Source organism: Pseudophryne corroboree, chromosome 6, assembly GCF_028390025.1.
Source record: "Pseudophryne corroboree isolate aPseCor3 chromosome 6, aPseCor3.hap2, whole genome shotgun sequence".
Lineage (NCBI taxonomy): Eukaryota > Metazoa > Chordata > Amphibia > Anura > Myobatrachidae > Pseudophryne > Pseudophryne corroboree.
This window is the reverse complement of record NC_086449.1, coordinates 766,063,666-766,081,677: the sequence shown is the minus strand read 5'-3', so window position 1 is coordinate 766,081,677 and position 18,012 is coordinate 766,063,666. Positions and strand designations below refer to the sequence as shown.

The following is an 18,012-nucleotide window of genomic DNA, read 5'->3' as shown; positions in this document are numbered from 1 at the left end:
TCATATAAACCAACCTATTGTGGTGCCTATGGCTACTACTGGCTTGTAGGATTCCGAGTTACTTGATGTGGTCAGGGCTTTCAAGGTTTATGTAGCCAGAACGGCTAGGGTCAGGAAAACAGAGTCTTTGTTTATCCTGTATGCTTCCAACAAGCTTGGTGCTCCTGCTTCAAAGCAAGCTATTGCTCGCTGGATCTGTAACACGATTCAGCAGGCTCATTCTGCAGCTGGATTGCTGCTGCCAAAATCAGTTAAGGCCCATTTCACTAGGAAGGTGGGCTCTTCTTGGGCGGCTGCCTGAGGGGTCTCTGCATTACAGCTTTGCCGAGCGGCTACTTGGTCAGGTTCAAATACTTTTGCAAAGTTCTACAAGTTTGATACCCTGGCTGAGGAGGACCTTGTGTTTGCTCAATCGGTGCTGCAGAGTCAACCGCACTCTCCCGCCCGTTTGGGAGCTTTGGTATAATCCCCATGGTCCTTACGGAGTCGCCAGCATCCACTAGGACGTTGGAGAAAATAAGATTTTACTTACCGGTAAATCTATTTCTCGTAGTCCGTAGTGGATGCTGGGCGCCCGTCCCAAGTGCGGACTTCTTCTGCAATACTTGTATATAGTTATTGCTTCAATAAGGGTTAAGTTATGGTTGCATCAGGGTTTGACCTGATGCTCTGTTATTTGTCATACTGTTAACTGGTTGTTATCACATGTTATACGGTGTGGCTGGTATGAATCTTGCCCTGGATTACCAAAATCCTTTCCTTGTACTGTCAGCTCTTCTGGGCACAGTTTCTCTAACTGAGGTCTGGAGGAGGGGCATAGAGGGAGGAGCCAGTGCACACCAGAACCTAAATTCTTTCTTAAAGTGCCCATGTCTCCTGCGGAGCCCATCTATCCCCATGGTCCTTACGGAGTCCCCAGCATCCACTACGGACTATGAGAAATATATTTACCGGTAAGTAAAATCTTTTTATTTTTTACAGAAATCTCACTTTTCACGTTGTCATTATGGGGTATTGTGTGTAGAATTTTGAGAGGAAATTTTTTTTATTCCATTTTGGAATAAGGCTGTAACGTAACAAAATGTGGAAAAAAGTGAAGTGATGTGAATACTTTCCAGAGGCACTGTATGTGAATAGGATGCATAAGCAGACTGCTGATTAAAATGAGATGCGGCATTCCTATATTCTTTGCGTCTGCTGCTGTATCTGCATACAAAATGATACTTTAGTGGGGGGGGGGGGGGGGGGGTTTCTCTTTAGAACCCTGTAGTGTAGCACTTTGTATGCAGATACAGCTGCGGTCGCACAGACCATATAGACAAGCCGCATATCCTTTTTAATCAGCATAACATGCTTGAGCATCTCGCATTGTTATGCATCATGATTAGAAGTTCTGTTAAGCGGGGAAGGAGGCTAGATTTATGTGGACACATCTGTAAAGTTAGGCTCACTGCACATGTTGGTAAAATAATTGTTCTAGTCATTATTTTGCTGTGTAATTACTAGAGCCGAATGTTAGAGCATGAAGTGTATAAAGTCGCATGCCCTTTCTTCTTTCCCCCTTCCGCAGGCTCTCATTGAAATGTCCGCTCCTGAAGAAGCTACGGCTGTCAGGGATTACTACCATACAAATCCAGCGATTATACTCGGAAAGAGAGTTGGAGTTTACATATCTTCAAAAATTAAGCGCATTAAGGTATTTATCATTAGAACAACATGTTTCTGCTGTCGCTTGGCTCACACAATGTTCCACTTCTGGTTGGTGTGCTACGTGAACTGTATTCCTATTGTCACCAGACTGCGCTCAGTAATGTTTCCTCCAGGCTTCTAAGCTTAGGAGATATCAATAAAAAGGCTGCAAAGCTTTCTATTCCTTTTTTCGGCTGCCCCTCTAAGGGTTAAGTAATCTGAAGATGGACGCGACCTGCTTCACCCAATTACAGGCTGTTACAACTTCCAACACCTATAGTCATGGTACCGAGCGTTTAACATTGTACAACATTAAATAACACGAAAAAAATTATACATGGTAATATTGATTTTCTCCTTCATCCACTAGGGGCCACTGGAGTGTAGTTACAATGGGGAGATAGTAGGTGGTATTGGTAGCTGGCACTTTAAAAATTCTCACACTGTGGCTAGCTCCTCCCCTACTATCTCCCCTCCAAGCCAGTCTTAGTTTAGTGCCCGAGGTAGCTGGTTCACTTGGGTTTAGCTGAAGAAATTTTTATTTTTTCATTATTATTTTATTTTTCTATCAGACTGGCAGCTCTGCCACTGCCAGTCTGCACCGTGGGAGCTGCCGGCGGGGTCCCATCGCAGCTGCGTGCGGCTAGGGATGGGCCCCGGCTGAGGGAGACACTGAGCTCTCCTGAGTGGGCGACACCGCTGCGTGCGGCGCGTGTCGCGGCCACTCCATCCAGCAGAAGATTCCGGCAGCATGGCAGCGGTGAGTATCAAAAATGGTCGGACACCGCTGCGTGCGGCGTGTCGGGACCACTACATCAGAAGATTCCGGCCGGACACCGCTGCGTGCGGCGCGTGTCAGGGCCACGCCATCAAAAGGACGGTGAGTACAATCTCCCCCCCTCCAGACTGATGTGTGATTTTACACTTAAATGTGATGGTTTTTTTACTGTGTGTGTCCTGTAGAACAACAGTGTTTGAACAGAGTACAGAAAGGAGCTGTGGCTCATCTAGTAAATTCAGGGACCCACAGCATAGAAAGTACCAGTACCACTGAAGTCTGGGTTCAAATCTTAAACACATAGTGTAATCTTGGCGCCATTATGAGGGGGGCGGAGCTTCAGCCCGCTCTGTAAGCGGGCTCAGCGCTCTTCTATCCCCGGCTGCAGCAGAAGGCAGCCGGGTGATACATTTACACTACCCAAACGCAGCTCAGCCGGGTAATACAGGCGCCGGAGTAGCTGAATTTTAGATTTAAAAGTGGCGCCGGAGCAGAGGGGCGGAGCTAAGTCCCGCTCCGTCCGGCGGGCTCAGAATCAGCTGCATACAGGTGGCCGGGGGGGTTACACACCGCTCCCCGTCCGCAGCATATATGACAATATACATTCTCCCCGGCAGGGCCGGGGGTTATATTTGCCCGCAAGGCGGCCGGGGGATACCTTTGCACGAGGCAGGGGGGCGGAGCGAACTCCCGCTCTGTACGGCGGGCTCTCTCCGCGCCGCTGCAGCACGCCGCTCCAGTGTGTGTGTCTCACACTGAAGACCCATTCCTCTCCTGGCTGTGCAGGGAGGATTTCTTTACAGATAACCCGCTTTACTCAGCGGGCTCCCAGGTCTCCCTGTCGCTAGGCAACAGACCCTGTCTCTGGGGTTTTTAACTTTTCGATACTTCAGGCTGCTGAAATACAGCTACATTCCTCCTGCAGTAGAGTCCTCTACCCAGCATTTCCCTACTTGCAAATCAGGGAACCTGCTCTATTACAGTAGCTGGGACTCAGCTCAATAATAATTAAAAGAATCTACTGTGCAGTATTTATTTACCTACGGTGTGTGTGTGTGTGTGTGTGTGTGTGTATATATATATATATATATATATATATATATATATATATATATATATATATATAGTTATGTTTAAGTGCGTGTAGGTATGTATATAGATATATCCATAAAATACCAGATATAGGGGATAAAACAAAACTTCCGCAATGTTTTCTAATAACATCTTGCACATAACATTTTCCCCCATCTTTCTCACAGGCTGGTCACCATTTTGAAAAGCCAGCGGAACCTCCGAGAAACATCTGGTGCACCTTAATTAGCGGTACACTAAATACAGGGCGGGGTGTTGCCTTCCCTTTATTATTCCTTGGTGTCACTAGTTACTAATGCTATTTGTAATTGTGGAATGCGTGTAAGGCATCAGACAAATAGCGCTGCGGCTCAGTACGCTAGTAGCGAGTATCTGAACAGGGGTTTGAATCCAAACAAAACTTTAAGGAGAACTCCTATAGCCTAGGGCTAAGACTCCTGTCCCACAGCGCAGCGTTACTGGTTCAGGTCTCCGCTGCTCCAGAAAGTTTATTTTAATCGTATCGGTCACTACACATTATAGTGCAGACCTTACGTAGGGCTCTGTTTATTTAACCCACCTTTTCTCCTTTCGTTTGTCTCTCCTGGGATAGTCGAAGAATTCCCTCTTAGGTGTGAAGTATGCGGCGGAGCCATCTGCTTCGCCCTCCACGCACCTGCACACCCCTGTTTGATCAATGATGCAGGTAATGTCACTATTAACCAGACAATAGCTCATCAGGTAAGCCCTTGGACTTTGGTTTCCAAGGTCACAGGATCAAATCACAGCGGGACCAAACACACCTTTCCAAATAGAAACTTTGCTAACATTCCATGCATTACTGATGTCTGTTTTCTGTGGATCTGAACCAGTGTCTCAGAATATACAGGTACATAATACAGCAGTTCATCTGATACTGCAGGTAAAGGAGGAGGACACGTCAAGTCCATCAGGGTTCCACGCCATTGACGAAAATGACAGCGACTGGTCCAGTTTCGGATGAGCTGGGCAGGCTCCGGTAGGCGGCCGACAGACACGAATACACAATATCAGGTATCAAACAAGGTTTGTTTTCCTATCTTTTCCCCGCAGATGGCAGGAGATGGTATCAGAACCTCTTTAGGGTATACACCTCGGTGTATCGACGGTCCATCAAGCCGCCGTTTTCCTGAGGCAACCTTGCTCAGGGATCCATCGACATATGCGGCAGCATGGTTCTACCGTGTCCGGAGCAGGTAGGTTGGGGAACAATTGTCCTCTAGGTTACAGGATGCTTCGCATCAGGATCAATTGATACTTTGGTACAGGTCAGAATCACGATTCTGCTTTATGTTCCTTGGAGGTCTCCACGTCTACAGACTCGGACCCTGCATCTTCGCTTGGGCTGTCTTAACCCGACGACCTCTGGGGCTGCGACAGTGACAGGTAAACATGAAATCCTACGGGGCAGATGGTTCTGGGGAAGGAACTTTCTGCAGGATTTCTTGAACCAATGGAGGTAGGTCCACTTTGATTTCTCCTACTACTGCCCCAGCTCCAAGACAGACCTTTACGGTTCTTCCCTTTAGATTTTTCCGTGCCCTTTCAGGCTTTTGACTCCACACGGGTGATATCTTCGTCGCCAGGGGTTCTCAGGGTAAAAAGGCTGAAGCAGAGGTTGAACATCCTCGGTCCACTCTGATTTTCTGTCATCCTATACACCCATTACACAGGGTAGGCGCAGGGTCCCAGGGTAGGCGCAGGTCGATGGGAGAAGGCTTGGGCGGTTACAACCGTCTAAGGAGTCCCTCGGCATGGGTCGGCTGATTTACGATGACAAGAGAGTTATAGTGCAGGCTGCGCTCCATAGGTTTCTAACCGCAAAGGGTGTTGATCCCTGTTTTTCACATATCATTTGAATTAGGACAGTTCTCAGGCCTTTGTTTTCTTTTCACGTTCCGAAGCCAAGTGGCTCGGACAGGCCTATTCTGGCCTTACAATCCTTTTAGTCTGTGATTGCTAGTTTAAACAAGAAAGGGAGTTTTACGTGTCCCTTGTCTTCAGAGATGCCTGTTTACTGATTTCCGTTGGACAGGCTTTTCTCAGATTCCCCCTTAACAGGATTCTCATTTTCACTGTAAGTCCTTTACTCTTCTCTCTTCCGCTCCCACAGAGTTTAGGAAGATAACAGAATAACTCTTTTTCAAGGGCAGTGGGTGACGTTGGTTCCCTAATGGGACAATTTACTGCTACTATCCCACTCTGTACATTAGGTGGCTTCTGAATATCCGGAGGATCCACGAGCTTCTGATTCGACACAGATCCAATTTATGCTCCGCATAGACGTTTCTCAACACGGTCCGTCAGAGGATTTTTCATTCCTCGGCACCAGAGACTCTATTTCTTCAGTCAAGTTGCGACGCAATGAGTGGTCGCCTCCATTCCTCTCGGAGCGGGGGACAACAATCTTGTTTCCAGATCAAGCCACCAGGTCAGACTCCTGGGTGAGGGAACATGCCCCGGAGTTTTGTCAGCTGGTCCGCTGTGGGCGGAGATTTCGGATCGACCTCAGGGCGTTCTGACTGACTCTTTAACCCTTTATTACTCTCGGACGGCAGTAGCCGTGGAGGCCCTCAGGGCTCTGGGGAGTTTTCTGGTTATTCTATCCTGCCTCCTTTTCTATTTCTACTTCATGTTCAGTAACACAGGAGGGGATTATGCGTGCTAGTCCTCTCGGTGGCGCTGGTTGGGCCACGCATGACTTGAAGATACAGATACGCCTGTTGTCAGTAGAGGAGCCTTGGCTCCTACCTCGACTGGACTGTCTACTTCAACAGGCTCCTTTTTTCTCCTTGTTCAATTTTACACTGGTTTCGGTTACCCGTGTGACTGTTCACGAGACCTCAGAAGGGAGGAGTTCCCTAGTTCGGTTAGGCCTACTGGGCTCCGATTTCAGAAGTCTATTACCTCTTCTCGCTTTTGCCACTTTGGGAAAACTTTATGGGACATAATGAAGATAAAAGGGGTTTTTCCCCCTTCTTCCAGTTACCATTCATCTTTGGTTTCTCTGGGAGGTTTTTTGCTCCGCTGCGCTTCAAACCACACTGACCGGAATTTTAGGTCTCTGCCTTTTTCGCTTTTCTTCCAAATGATATTAGCCTAGCGGCCGTAAGTTCGGCCTCTTGTTCAGGGAGTACTCTATTGGCAACTCCCCGGGCTGTGCTTCGGCCTCAGCGGTCGTTTCTTCCAGAGAGGATGTCCATTTTTCATATAAATCTGACACTAGTGGTTTTCAATCCTCTCTGAATGTCAGGGCTCGTCAACTCTCTCTACAGAGGTCTCAGGCTATTCGATGAAGTGTTTTTCTTCTTTGCTCTGGACGATGCTCCCGTACTAAATAGCCGGGGTCCCAGCATATGCTGGACAGTTGGATACATCTGATCATCAGACAGTCTTCTTGGCGGTTACTAGGGAGCCTCCGTTTTCCATTTCAGCGCGCTTTACGCGCATTGTAAGACCTTCGTGGGCAGCCGCCCGCGGGGTCTCCATGAATATTTTGTCGGGCGGCTACTTGGTCAAACCGACATTCGTTTTGTCAAATTCTACAAGTTTGACACTTTTACGGCCTCTGCATCACTGTTTGGCCGAGCAGTTTTTACAGGACTCTCAGCGCTTTCCCACCCGTTTTTTTGGGAGCTCTGGGACGTCCCCATTGTAACTACACTCCAGTGGCCCCTAGTGGATGAAGGAGAAATCAGGATTTTGGTACTTACCGATAAATCCCTTTCTCCGATTCCACAGGGGCCACTGGACGCCCGCCCAGCGCTGTTTCTCCTGATTTTTGTTTAACGATTGCAGATCACCATATGACTGCTTGTTGGGTTCAGGCTAGCCTGGTTTTTGTCAGGTTCTGTTCCAGGTTTAGTTTGTGTTCGCCTGGTTTACAGGGCGTCGCTATCCTCCTCTACCTTACGGTTTGTTTATTACAGCTCTCCTCGGGCACAGTTTAACGTAGACTGGCTTGGAGGGGAGATAGTAGGGGAGGAGCTAGCCACAGTGTGAGAATTTTTAAAGTGCCAGCTACCAATACCACCTACTATCTCCCCATTGTAACTACACTCCAGTGGCCCCTGTGGAATCGGAGAAAGGGATTTATCGGTAAGTACCAAAATCCTGATATTACACCGTTGTGCTAGTTTAGCCACGATTATGTAATACAGAGTTTCCTTTCATGTCCTAAGGATACTATGGGGCAGATTCAGTTAAGCTGCACACAGGAAGGAAAAGTTGTTTCACCATGTGAGAGGGATAGAGATCTATCTATCTATCTCAAACTCCAAAAGCCGGCACTCCATGGATAGCTTATCAATTACCTGCCAGGGTGCACTCAAAGGTGCCTGCTAACCCCCTCCAATATACTCCAAAAGACAGAGGCACTCCCGGACTTCAAATCAAGTGAACAATCGTGGTGACTTATTTCAACGTTTCGGGGTACTGCCCCCCGTCATCAGGACACACACACAATTAATAAACTCTATCCATCCTGATGGTGTACTAGGTCATATTAGGTTTATAGTTATCCTGACGAAGGTTAATTCTAACCGAAAGGTAGGTAGAGGTATGTGTCCCACAGTCTCACGCAATCTGTACAACAGCTGGGGTGCCAATTCAAAATCCGACCCTAATGTGCCGGACCCATAGTACAGTGCAGTAATTTCCACCTAGGTGGAAAGGATGGCACTCTCCAGACTTTTTACAAATAGTTCAAAAACAAGTGATTTTAATTGAGATGAACAGTTCCAAAAAGGAGTATCATGAAGATTTTCAGTCAAATTGCTCACCAACGTTTCGGTCCTCAACTCGGACCTTTATCAAGGTATTAGCCAGTCAGAGAAGCATTAGTAGCCAGCAATAGGATAGATACAGATATTTTTCTATGTGCGATGTAAGATCCACTTTATATGATGATTAACAATTTTAATATGAAAAATTTAGTACAATACATCATTTTTGGGAACCTCTGAAGGACTAAAAGTTTTCAAAGGAAGCTGTGGATAACAGCAGATAAGACTGATGGCGCTACCCAAAATAATATTTATCGGTTTCACTGGTCTCCACAGGCAAGGGATATTTGGGGACAGAAGCCCATTTTGAGAAGATGTTGACTGTACAAACAAGCAAAGAAATGACTGTTCAAATTTGTGTCATTTCTCTAGCATCCATAAGGGATACTGGGGTCTTAGTACAATGGGGTTCAAAGGAGCTGGTGCACTTTACATTTCTTCAACTGGGTGTGCTGGCTTCTCCCCTCTATGCCCCCTCACACCCAGTTTAGAAAATGTGCCCTCAGGAGAGGATGCACGCTCTGGAGCTCCAGAGAATTTTTCTTCTGTTTATTTTAAAGTGTTTTCAGTATGCGGTTTGTGCAACAGTATACCTGCATCGTGGATTTTTTGGTATAGTCTTCTCCATGCATTGACTGGGAACCCCAATTAGTGCACAGTGTCCCCTCGCATGGCTCTCTTCTCTCGCCATGCTTCAGGCAAGGTGCCTCGCTCTGCTGCAGTCTGCACAGGTTACCGTTCCCACCCAGTTGTAGTCCATGTGCATCGTAGTGTATGAAAGTTCAAAAAAATGAAGAAAAAATATTTTGAAACTCTGGTCTATCTTTTGTCATGTTGACCTAGAGTCCCTGTCGACCTACTTGCTGTTTACCTAGACATTGCTCACGGGATCCGGTCTTAAGGTCGACAATGTAGCCAGCCTTCACAGAACAGTGAGGCTTCAGGGGTGATTTAAGGTGCATACACACGGTGAGATTCGAGCTCTGCCCGGTTCTCTCTATGCGACAGGTGCTAGGTCGTCATCGCGAACACGAGTGTGCTTGCTATACTGACTGCGATTTTGGCCAAGTGTCAGTTTTGACTATCTTTTCTACGAGGTAGTCAAAATTGACTTGCCTGCACATCTAGGCTTGCGATGCCGACAGGACATAGTCATCGAATAGAGATCGCAAGGTGACTTTCACCTTGCGATTTGCACTAACTTTTCTTACCTGTGTGTACACACCAATACATGAACAGCTTGGCTGCTCTCTAGAAAATAAAATTCATGTGGATTTCCAACACAAAACTGGGTAAAACTGGCTCAGACTTGTTTTTCCTCTGTGGATCTGTGTAGTCTCACTGTCTGATACCATCCCCCACCTTGTGCAGCAGTGGGAGGGGGAAATACACAAGACACAGTAGTGTGCCTGTATTCCTTTAATGTTATGAGGTCTGACATGTATGCTACCTTGCTGTTCCTAAACAGGAGGTCTGTGGCTGATTTAATGTATAAAGACAGAGTACAGACAGGTGTCTCATCCTCCTAATCTAACACACAGAGAAGCGCGTTATCCCCTGTCCTCCGCTATGCATCTGAGGAGATGCCAGAGATTGAAGGAGGGAGAAATTAGTAAGTACTTCTTTACCAGTAGTAGACAGTACTCTACCTTAGGGAGTAGAGTGAATTATTTTTCCTATAAGAGATGTGTTAAATACAGATATTTCTCTACAGGAAAATCTCCATTAAGGAGTTAAATGTTCTTTTCAGACCTTCCTTTCCCTACAGTAGTTATAAAGGTCTGGGGAAATTCCCCTACAGTCAGTTCCTCGGTATCAATAATGTCCAAGAAAACCATTTCAGGGGTTCTCCTAAGAGCATGCTAACCGCAACATGGAATATATTGATGTATATTTACATAGCCACAGGGGTAGTTCAGAAACACCATCCCTGTAGACTGCGTGATTACACAGGCCATTTGTACAGGGGCAGGTAACCTTTTAGCAAGGTTTTTAACGAGGAAGCTTCACCAGCTGACATTGTGATGTTTACGCTGTGTATATACAGGAGTTGGCTAGCTTCCTACACTGGGCAATAAAAAAAACAAAAACAAACGGGCATTATATATGCCTGAGCTTCTACTACTGCTGCGGTCTCTGCTCGCAGAGCTTATGGTTAAGTCAGTGGTTATGGACTCTGAGTCCAGGAAAGGATTACCTTTCACAGGTGAGATCATATTCAGAGACTAATTGGATAAGTGGATCTCACGGATCACTGCCAGTAAGTCCACGTACCTACTATCCACAGCTAAACCCGCCAGTAGTGCTTGCTGGGAACATCACTGCAGCCCTCAGGGTTGCGAAAATTGAGGGCAGAGCCAGTGGTGCCTCATTCGTAACAAGAGGCACTAGAGGGGAAGTACGCAGTCCTGTTACACAGGAACAGAGCACCAGTTCTGTTTCCACAAAGCCTTCGACATGCTGGTGTTCCTCCGCTCCTGGGGATTCTCAGGGAAGGAGCCTGTCGAAAACATTCCTGCCTTATTTGGAGAAACTACTGCCAGGATCCCTGGGTAAAAGATCTGGTTTCCCAGGGATACAAGTGAGTGTTCGTATTCACTTCGATGCATCCACCTCATCTAAGGAACATGAGGCCGTACTGGATCTCTGTACATCTTTGCATACGCTTACTGAAAAAGATGGTGGCCTCTTACGAGGTCATTAAGTGTTGATGATTCTGCATGTGGACTTCCAGCTGGATCTTCTAATTAAATGGTCAGGTTCACACTTATAGATGCACCAGATCATGCGCGTCTCGCTGCATTTAAGGATTTCCCTCCTTTGGTGGTTGCGGACCTCCCACCTGATAGTAGGTCGTAGCTTTGCAGTTCAGGACTGGATTCTGTTGACAACAGACGCGAGTCTCGGGTTGGGGAGCAGTAGCCCAAGGGGCTCGGTTTCAGGGAATGCGGTCAAGCCAAGACGCTGTTCCGATGGATATCCTAGAATTCGGAGGGATCTATAATGCTCTACTCCAAGCCTCCTGTCTACTTCGGATGGCCTTCCAGTTCAGTTGGATAATGCGGTGGCATACATTAAAAGACAAGGAGAACAAAAGTGCAGAGCAGCCATGAGAGAGGTTTCCAATATAATCCTCATGGGCGATATTGGCCATATTCATTCCGGGAGTGGATGACTGGGAAGCAGACTTTCTAAGCCTACATGACCTGCACCCGGCAAAGTAGGATCTCCACCCACGGGTTTCCATAACTGCGATGTGAGTTATCTACAGGTAGGTTTTTGGCCTCTCGCCTCAACAAGACGCCTCCTCTTCCAGATCAAGGGACCCTCGGATGGCAGCAGTGGACGCACTGATGGCGTTGTGAATTTACCAGTCGGTATATTAGTTTCTTCCACTTCCACTACTTCTCAGAATTCTGAAAGTGATAAGTAGTGCCTACAGGCAATTCTAATTGCCCAGGTGACCATGATGGGCTTGGTACACTGACCTTCTGGCCATGTCACTAGAAGACCCCTGGCCTCTTCCAATATGGGAGGATCTTCAACAGGGCGGTTCGTCTAGCCTGACTTGGCACGGCTTACTTGCCGGCAAGGAGGTTGGCGAAGAGCAGAATTCAGACTAAGTTTTACAACCATGCTCCGAGCCTGGATGGTGGTCGCGTCGAGTCATTACGCATGTGGTAGTTTGTCTCCTGTTGTAAAGACCGACAATATCCAGCAGTGGTTTCATACTGGGTCATTTCCTACAATTCTTACAGACAGGTGGACATGGGCCTCCATAAAGGTTCTGAGCTTTGCCTTGTCTATCCTCTTTCAAAGATAGCTGGATTCACTCCCGGAAGTCTAGTCGTGCTTGAAAGGTGTCCTGCATTTACAACCACCCTTTGTGCCTCTTATGGCAACTTGGGATCTGACCTTGGTTTTTGTTTTTTCTATAATCCTTTTGGGTTGAGCGCTTGACGATAGCAGTGGAGTGCCTTACATGGAAGACATTTCTGCTATTGGCTCTAGCCTTGGTCACCAGAGTTTCAGACTTGGGGGGCAGTATCATGTACAAGTCCCTACTTGGTCTTTCTGTGGACAGGACAGAGTGCAGAACTCGTCTGCAGTTCTGGCAAAGGCGGTCTCTGCATTTCATGTCAACCCTAAAATAGTGGATCCGGTCAATTCTGACTTCATCTAATCCAAAGCCCTTGGATGTGGTGCGAGCCTTGAAGATCAAGAGAACGGCTCGTAACAGAATGTCGGACTATACTTTGGTTCGGTTTGATACCATAAGGGAGGTTGTCCTGCTTCAGTACAGTTCATTTCACGTTGGATGAGGCTCACTATCCAACAGGCCTCTGCTTCGGCAGCCTTACTGATTTGACATTCCATTGTGGCCCTCTCTACAGGGTAGGTGGGTACTTCCTGGGTGGCTGCTCATGGTGTCTCTGCTTTGCAACTATACCGAGACGCTACCTGGTCAGGGACAACCACGTTGTCAAGTTCTATGGGTTTTGATACCCTGGCTACTGAGGATGTCCAATTCGGACATTTGGTACTGCAGATGTCTCTGCACATTCCCACCTGTCCTGGGAGCTTTGGGACGTCCCCATGGTACTAAATGGACCCCAGTATACCTTATGGATGTTGGCGAAAATAGAATTTTTATTGCCTACCGGTAAATCCTTTTCTCGTAGTCCATAAGAGATACTGGGCGCCCGCCTCAGTGCTTTGACTTTCTGCAAGTTGTTCTTGTATGAAGGTGGTTTTGAGTCGGCTGTTGCTGTTCTGTTTTGCCAGCAGTTGCTGGTCTTGTTCATGTTCTGTGGTGTGCTGGTTTGTTAATCTCGCCACTAGTTGTATTGTCATGTTTCCTCCTTTCAAGCATGTCCATCTCCTTCGGGCACAGTTTTCCTAGACTGAGCTGTGAGGAAGGGCATAGAGGGGAGGAGCCAGCACACAGTGTTTGAAGAATTTAAAGTGCACAGGCTCCTTTGCACCCCATCTATACCCATGGTACTAAATGGACCCCAGTATCCCTTATGGACTACGAGAAAAGGATTTACCGGTAGGTAATTAAAATCCTTCCCCCCCCCCCCCTTTTCATCAATTGGAGACGCAGGCTTGACACAGGGCATCTGTTGTGCAGGAAGTTAAGTTTCTCTTACCAGTAACCCATACTTCCTCTCCCCTACACCCCGCCCCAAGCCTTAGGCTTCCAGTTTTGTTTGGGGCTGCTTTTAAGTAGACTCCATTGTTAGTTTATTTTCAGTTCTATTCCTTTGACACTGTCGCCTCAGCGGATACAGCCTTTGGGCGAAGGGTTCTCAGCACAGCTCCTGAGTGTCCACTCCCTTCAGAGGACTGCTTTGGGATGTCCCATTATCAAGCCTGTGTCCCCTATGGATGAAAGGAGGTTTATATTCTCACCTGTTAAATCCTTTTCTTGGAATCCATAGGAGACATATGGCACCCACCCTGATGCACCTGGCTTGCGAGGGTATTTCACTGTTGCCGGATCTCCTTTTCACCTCCACTGTGTTGGTGTTTTTGATCTGTGGGTGTGCCAGTTTTCCTTCTTACTCTTGCTCCTTGTCTTGGGTTTGTTAACTAAACTTGAAGGCTGGTGGTGGGGTATAGGTGAGGGGTGTGGATCAATGAGTCCACCAGTATTGGGTCAACACTCAGTAGGTCAACCCCATGATATAAGTTGACTGGGTTAAAAGGTCAACGGGTACAAATGATTGTCATGCAAATGATCAACACTTTTTTCTCATACGTCCTAGGATGCTGGGGACACTTTCAAGACCATGGTGTATAGATGGGCTCCGCAGGAGACATGGGCACTCTAAAGACTTTAGATGGGTGTGCACTGGCTCCTCCCTCTATGCGCCTCCTCCAGACCTCCGTTAGATCCTGTGCCCAGAGGAGACTGGATGCACTGCAGGGGAGCTCTACTGAGTTTCTCTGGAAGACTTTTGTTAGGTTTTTTATTTTCAGGGAGCACTGCTGGCAACAGGCTCCCTGCGTCGTGGGACTGAGGAGAGAGAAGCAGACCTACTTAAATGCTGGGCTCTGCTTCTTAGGCTACTGGACACCATTCGCTCCAGAGGGTCGGAACGCAGGTCTCACCCTCGCTGTTTGTCCCGGAGCCGCGCCGCCGTCCCCCTCACAGAGCCGGAAGATGAGTATGAGAAGACAGAAGACTTCAAAGGTGGCAGAAGACTTCAGTTCTTCAATGAGGTAACGTTGCGCGCCATTACTCCCACATTACACACACACTGGCGGCACTGTATGGGGGTTGCCCTGGGCAGCAATTATACATATATATATCTATATATATCTATACATATCTATATATATATATATATATATATATATATATATATATATATATATATATATATATATATATATAATATGAGTTCCAGAAATGTGGGATATTTATATAGATAGATAGATAGAGATATATATATATATATATATATATATATATATATATAATATGAGTTCCAGAAATTTGGGATATTTATATAGATAGATATAGATAGATAGATAGATAGAATGGTTCTCTGGTTAGGATTACTGCTCCTGTCCGTATTGCAAAAAAGAACCAGGCGGCACTCCAGGATTTTGAAAAAAGTCAAAAGTGTAATATTCACAGCAAATACATCAAACAGGCATAGTGGTACACCGACGTTTCAACGCCCTAACGGCGTTTTCCTCAAGGTGCTATGCTGTAAGTGAAACACAACAAAACAAAAAAACACTGGTAAGTAACATACCTTAAATAGGTGAACGGTGTGGTGTAAGACGGCCCCCGTCTGCCCCATGCTGGCGTCTCCCTGGGTCCGGACGTCCCCCTCCGCTGCATTTCCGGTCACTGCTGGCGGCGTGCTGACGTCACCCGCCCCGTTGTTACTCCATGTCCGGATGCAGTTGTCTGTCCGTTGCCAGGGACGCCGTCACCTGGGGGAGGGCCGGAGGCTGAAAAAAGTAAACAACATCGTGTAGCCGAGTATTGACATATGTAACTCGTGCGCGATTCCTGTGCTGTAGGTGAACGTGCCCAGGGTGTAGAAGGTTAAAAGTAAATTAAAATCTTTTGCAGGGTTGCCAAACAGATTGCAGCATTAACTAAGTTGGGATGGATAACTCAATCAAAGGATTGAATAGGGAATACTTTGTACTAATACAAAGATTGTAGGCAAAGCCCTATACACAGACTAATGTGAGCTGTAAAGAACAAAGTTGACACAGAAGTTACCCACATGGTAACTGTTTTGAAAGATAAATGTTAACTGCAATGTGACAGTGCCTTAACATACCCACTACTAATATGGCCCCCAGTTCTGTCAAACTGCCCATGGTAGAGAGACCCATAATGCATACTGTACTTTAACAAGATAGAGTCCCAATAACCGGAGAACTAAAGGAATACATTCCACTGAATCTGTTCATTGAGGCCCCTTGTAGTCAGGGAGTCCAATAAGTGAATCCATTTGGTTTCTTTTTGAGATAGCTTCCTAGCCCTGTCTCCACCCCTCACGGGCTTTGGTACATGATCGATGATGGTATATTTCAAGTCATTCAGTCGGTGGTTGGCTGCCTTAAAGTGTCTGGCTACGGGTTGGTCTTTCCCTTTACCCTCCAGGGTGGCGCGTATGGCCGATCTATGAAGAGCCATCCTCTCACGGAATGTTCTAGTGGTCTGACCGACATATATCAACCCACACGGACAGACTATCACATAAATTACAAATGACGTTGTACATGTGACATAGTGTCTAATGTCAAATTTTTTACCAGTACCTGGATGTACAAACGTCTGGCCCGGGGCCATGTAGTTGCATGTCTCACACTTAAGGCATTTGTAGCACCCACTTTTGTGGAAGATAGTCTGCTTCCTCGTTACATCCAACTTGACTACCATATCTTTAAGGTTGCGTCCCCTTTTGAAGCATGGCATTATCCTTTTCCCTTTGAAGCATGGTACTTCGGGGTCCGTTGATACTATGGGCCACAGGGCCTTTGTGGCCCTGGGAAGAACTGAGCTCGCTGTGGTGAATTCCGTAATGAGGGGTATTCTATCACCCTGCTGATTCCTCTTAGCTGGATTGAGGAGACTCTCTCGTGGTGTTTTCAAAACCTCCTCTTTACATTGATATAGGGATTTTCTCGGGTATCCCCTCTGTAGGAATCTGTCCACAACTTTATCCAGGGCTGGTTCAACTTTTGTTCTATCACTCGTGATCCTGGCAGCTCTCATTAACTGTGATTTTGGGAGCCCTGCTTTTAGGGCTGGTGGGTGGAAGCTACTGTGTTGCAATAGAGTGTTGCGGTCTGTGGGTTTAGTATAGACTTCAGTCCTGAGTCTCCTATTGTTGATGGAGATATTCACATCAAGGAAATTAATGGAATTCTCACTCCATGTGGCCGTGAGCTTAACCGGGGAGTTCCTAGAGTCTATGGAAGACAACAAGTCCTGAAGATCCACAGCTGTTCCAGACCAAAAGAGGAGCAGGTCATCTATGTAGCGACGGTACATTAGTACATTATTACTGATGGCTGGTGAAGACCTGAAAAACTCATGTTCTACTGAGAACATGTATACATTCGCATACATAGGGGCCACGTTGGACCCAATGGCACACCCAGTCAGTTGCAGGAAGTATTGTCCATTGTGCATAAAGTAGTTGTGTGTTAAAGTAAAATACAACAGTTCCAAGAATAGCCTGATGTCCATAGATGTAAACTTGTTATCCACTAGGAACTTCCTCATCGCCTCCATACCTGCCTCATGCGGGATGATGGTGTAGAGGCTTTTGACGTCCATCGTGCTCATGATGGTTTTTTCCGGTATCTCCTCTAGTTCATCCAAGAGGGTCAGCAAGTGTGTGGTGTCCTTGAGGTACGTATCTTGTGCAGAAACTAGCGGTTGGAGTAGGATGTCCAAATATTGAGAGATGGGTTGTGTGAGTGAGCCCCTGGCAGCATAGCACCTTGAGGAAAACGCCGTTAGGGCGTTGAAACGTCGGTGTACCACTATGCCTGTTTGATGTATTTGCTGTGAATATTAAACTTTTGACTTTTTTCAAAATCCTGGAGTGCCGCCTGGTTCTTTTTTGCAATACGGACAGGAGCAGTAATCCTAACCAGAGAACCATTCCTTCTATATTTTCATCAAGGAAGGCACCTGGGTGGCTGATTATATGGACAGTGAGTGCCATCCATTTATAACATATATATATATATATATATATATATATATATATATATATATATATATATATATATATATATATATATATATATATATATAATTTTTTTTATTTTTTTTTTACATACTGTGGAGGCAGTATATTGCAGAAACCCCCGCCAGTATAAAGATTTGAGCGGGACCGAAGCCCTCCGTTGAGGGGGTGGAGCTTGATCCCTCAGCACTAACCAGCGCCATTTTCTCCACAGCACGCTGCAGAGAAGCTGGCTCCACGGACTCTCCCCTGCTGTCTTTTTTCAGCTGGATCTACTGGACCAGTGGTTGGGTTCTCGCCTACACATGCACTAGAGGATCTGTCTGTCGCCGAAAGCAAGGATTTCACTTCTCTGGTGGCTGCAACTGCCTCACCTTCTGGAGGGACGCAGATTCGGGGTTCAGGACTGGAT

General features: G+C 46.6%; 1 protein-coding gene across 5 annotated transcripts in view; it reads left to right on the top strand.

Annotated features, from left to right (window-relative positions):
- Nucleotides 1–18,012, top strand: part of LOC134933418 (matrin-3-like) — a 274,209-nt gene that overhangs the window by 102,869 nt on the left and 153,328 nt on the right. For all 5 annotated transcript variants that reach the window (XM_063928615.1, XM_063928614.1, XM_063928613.1 and 2 more), the window contains one exon: nt 1,571–1,696. In XM_063928615.1, the coding sequence (XP_063784685.1) occupies nt 1,571–1,696 (126 nt within the window). The remainder of the gene's footprint in view (nt 1–1,570; nt 1,697–18,012) is intronic.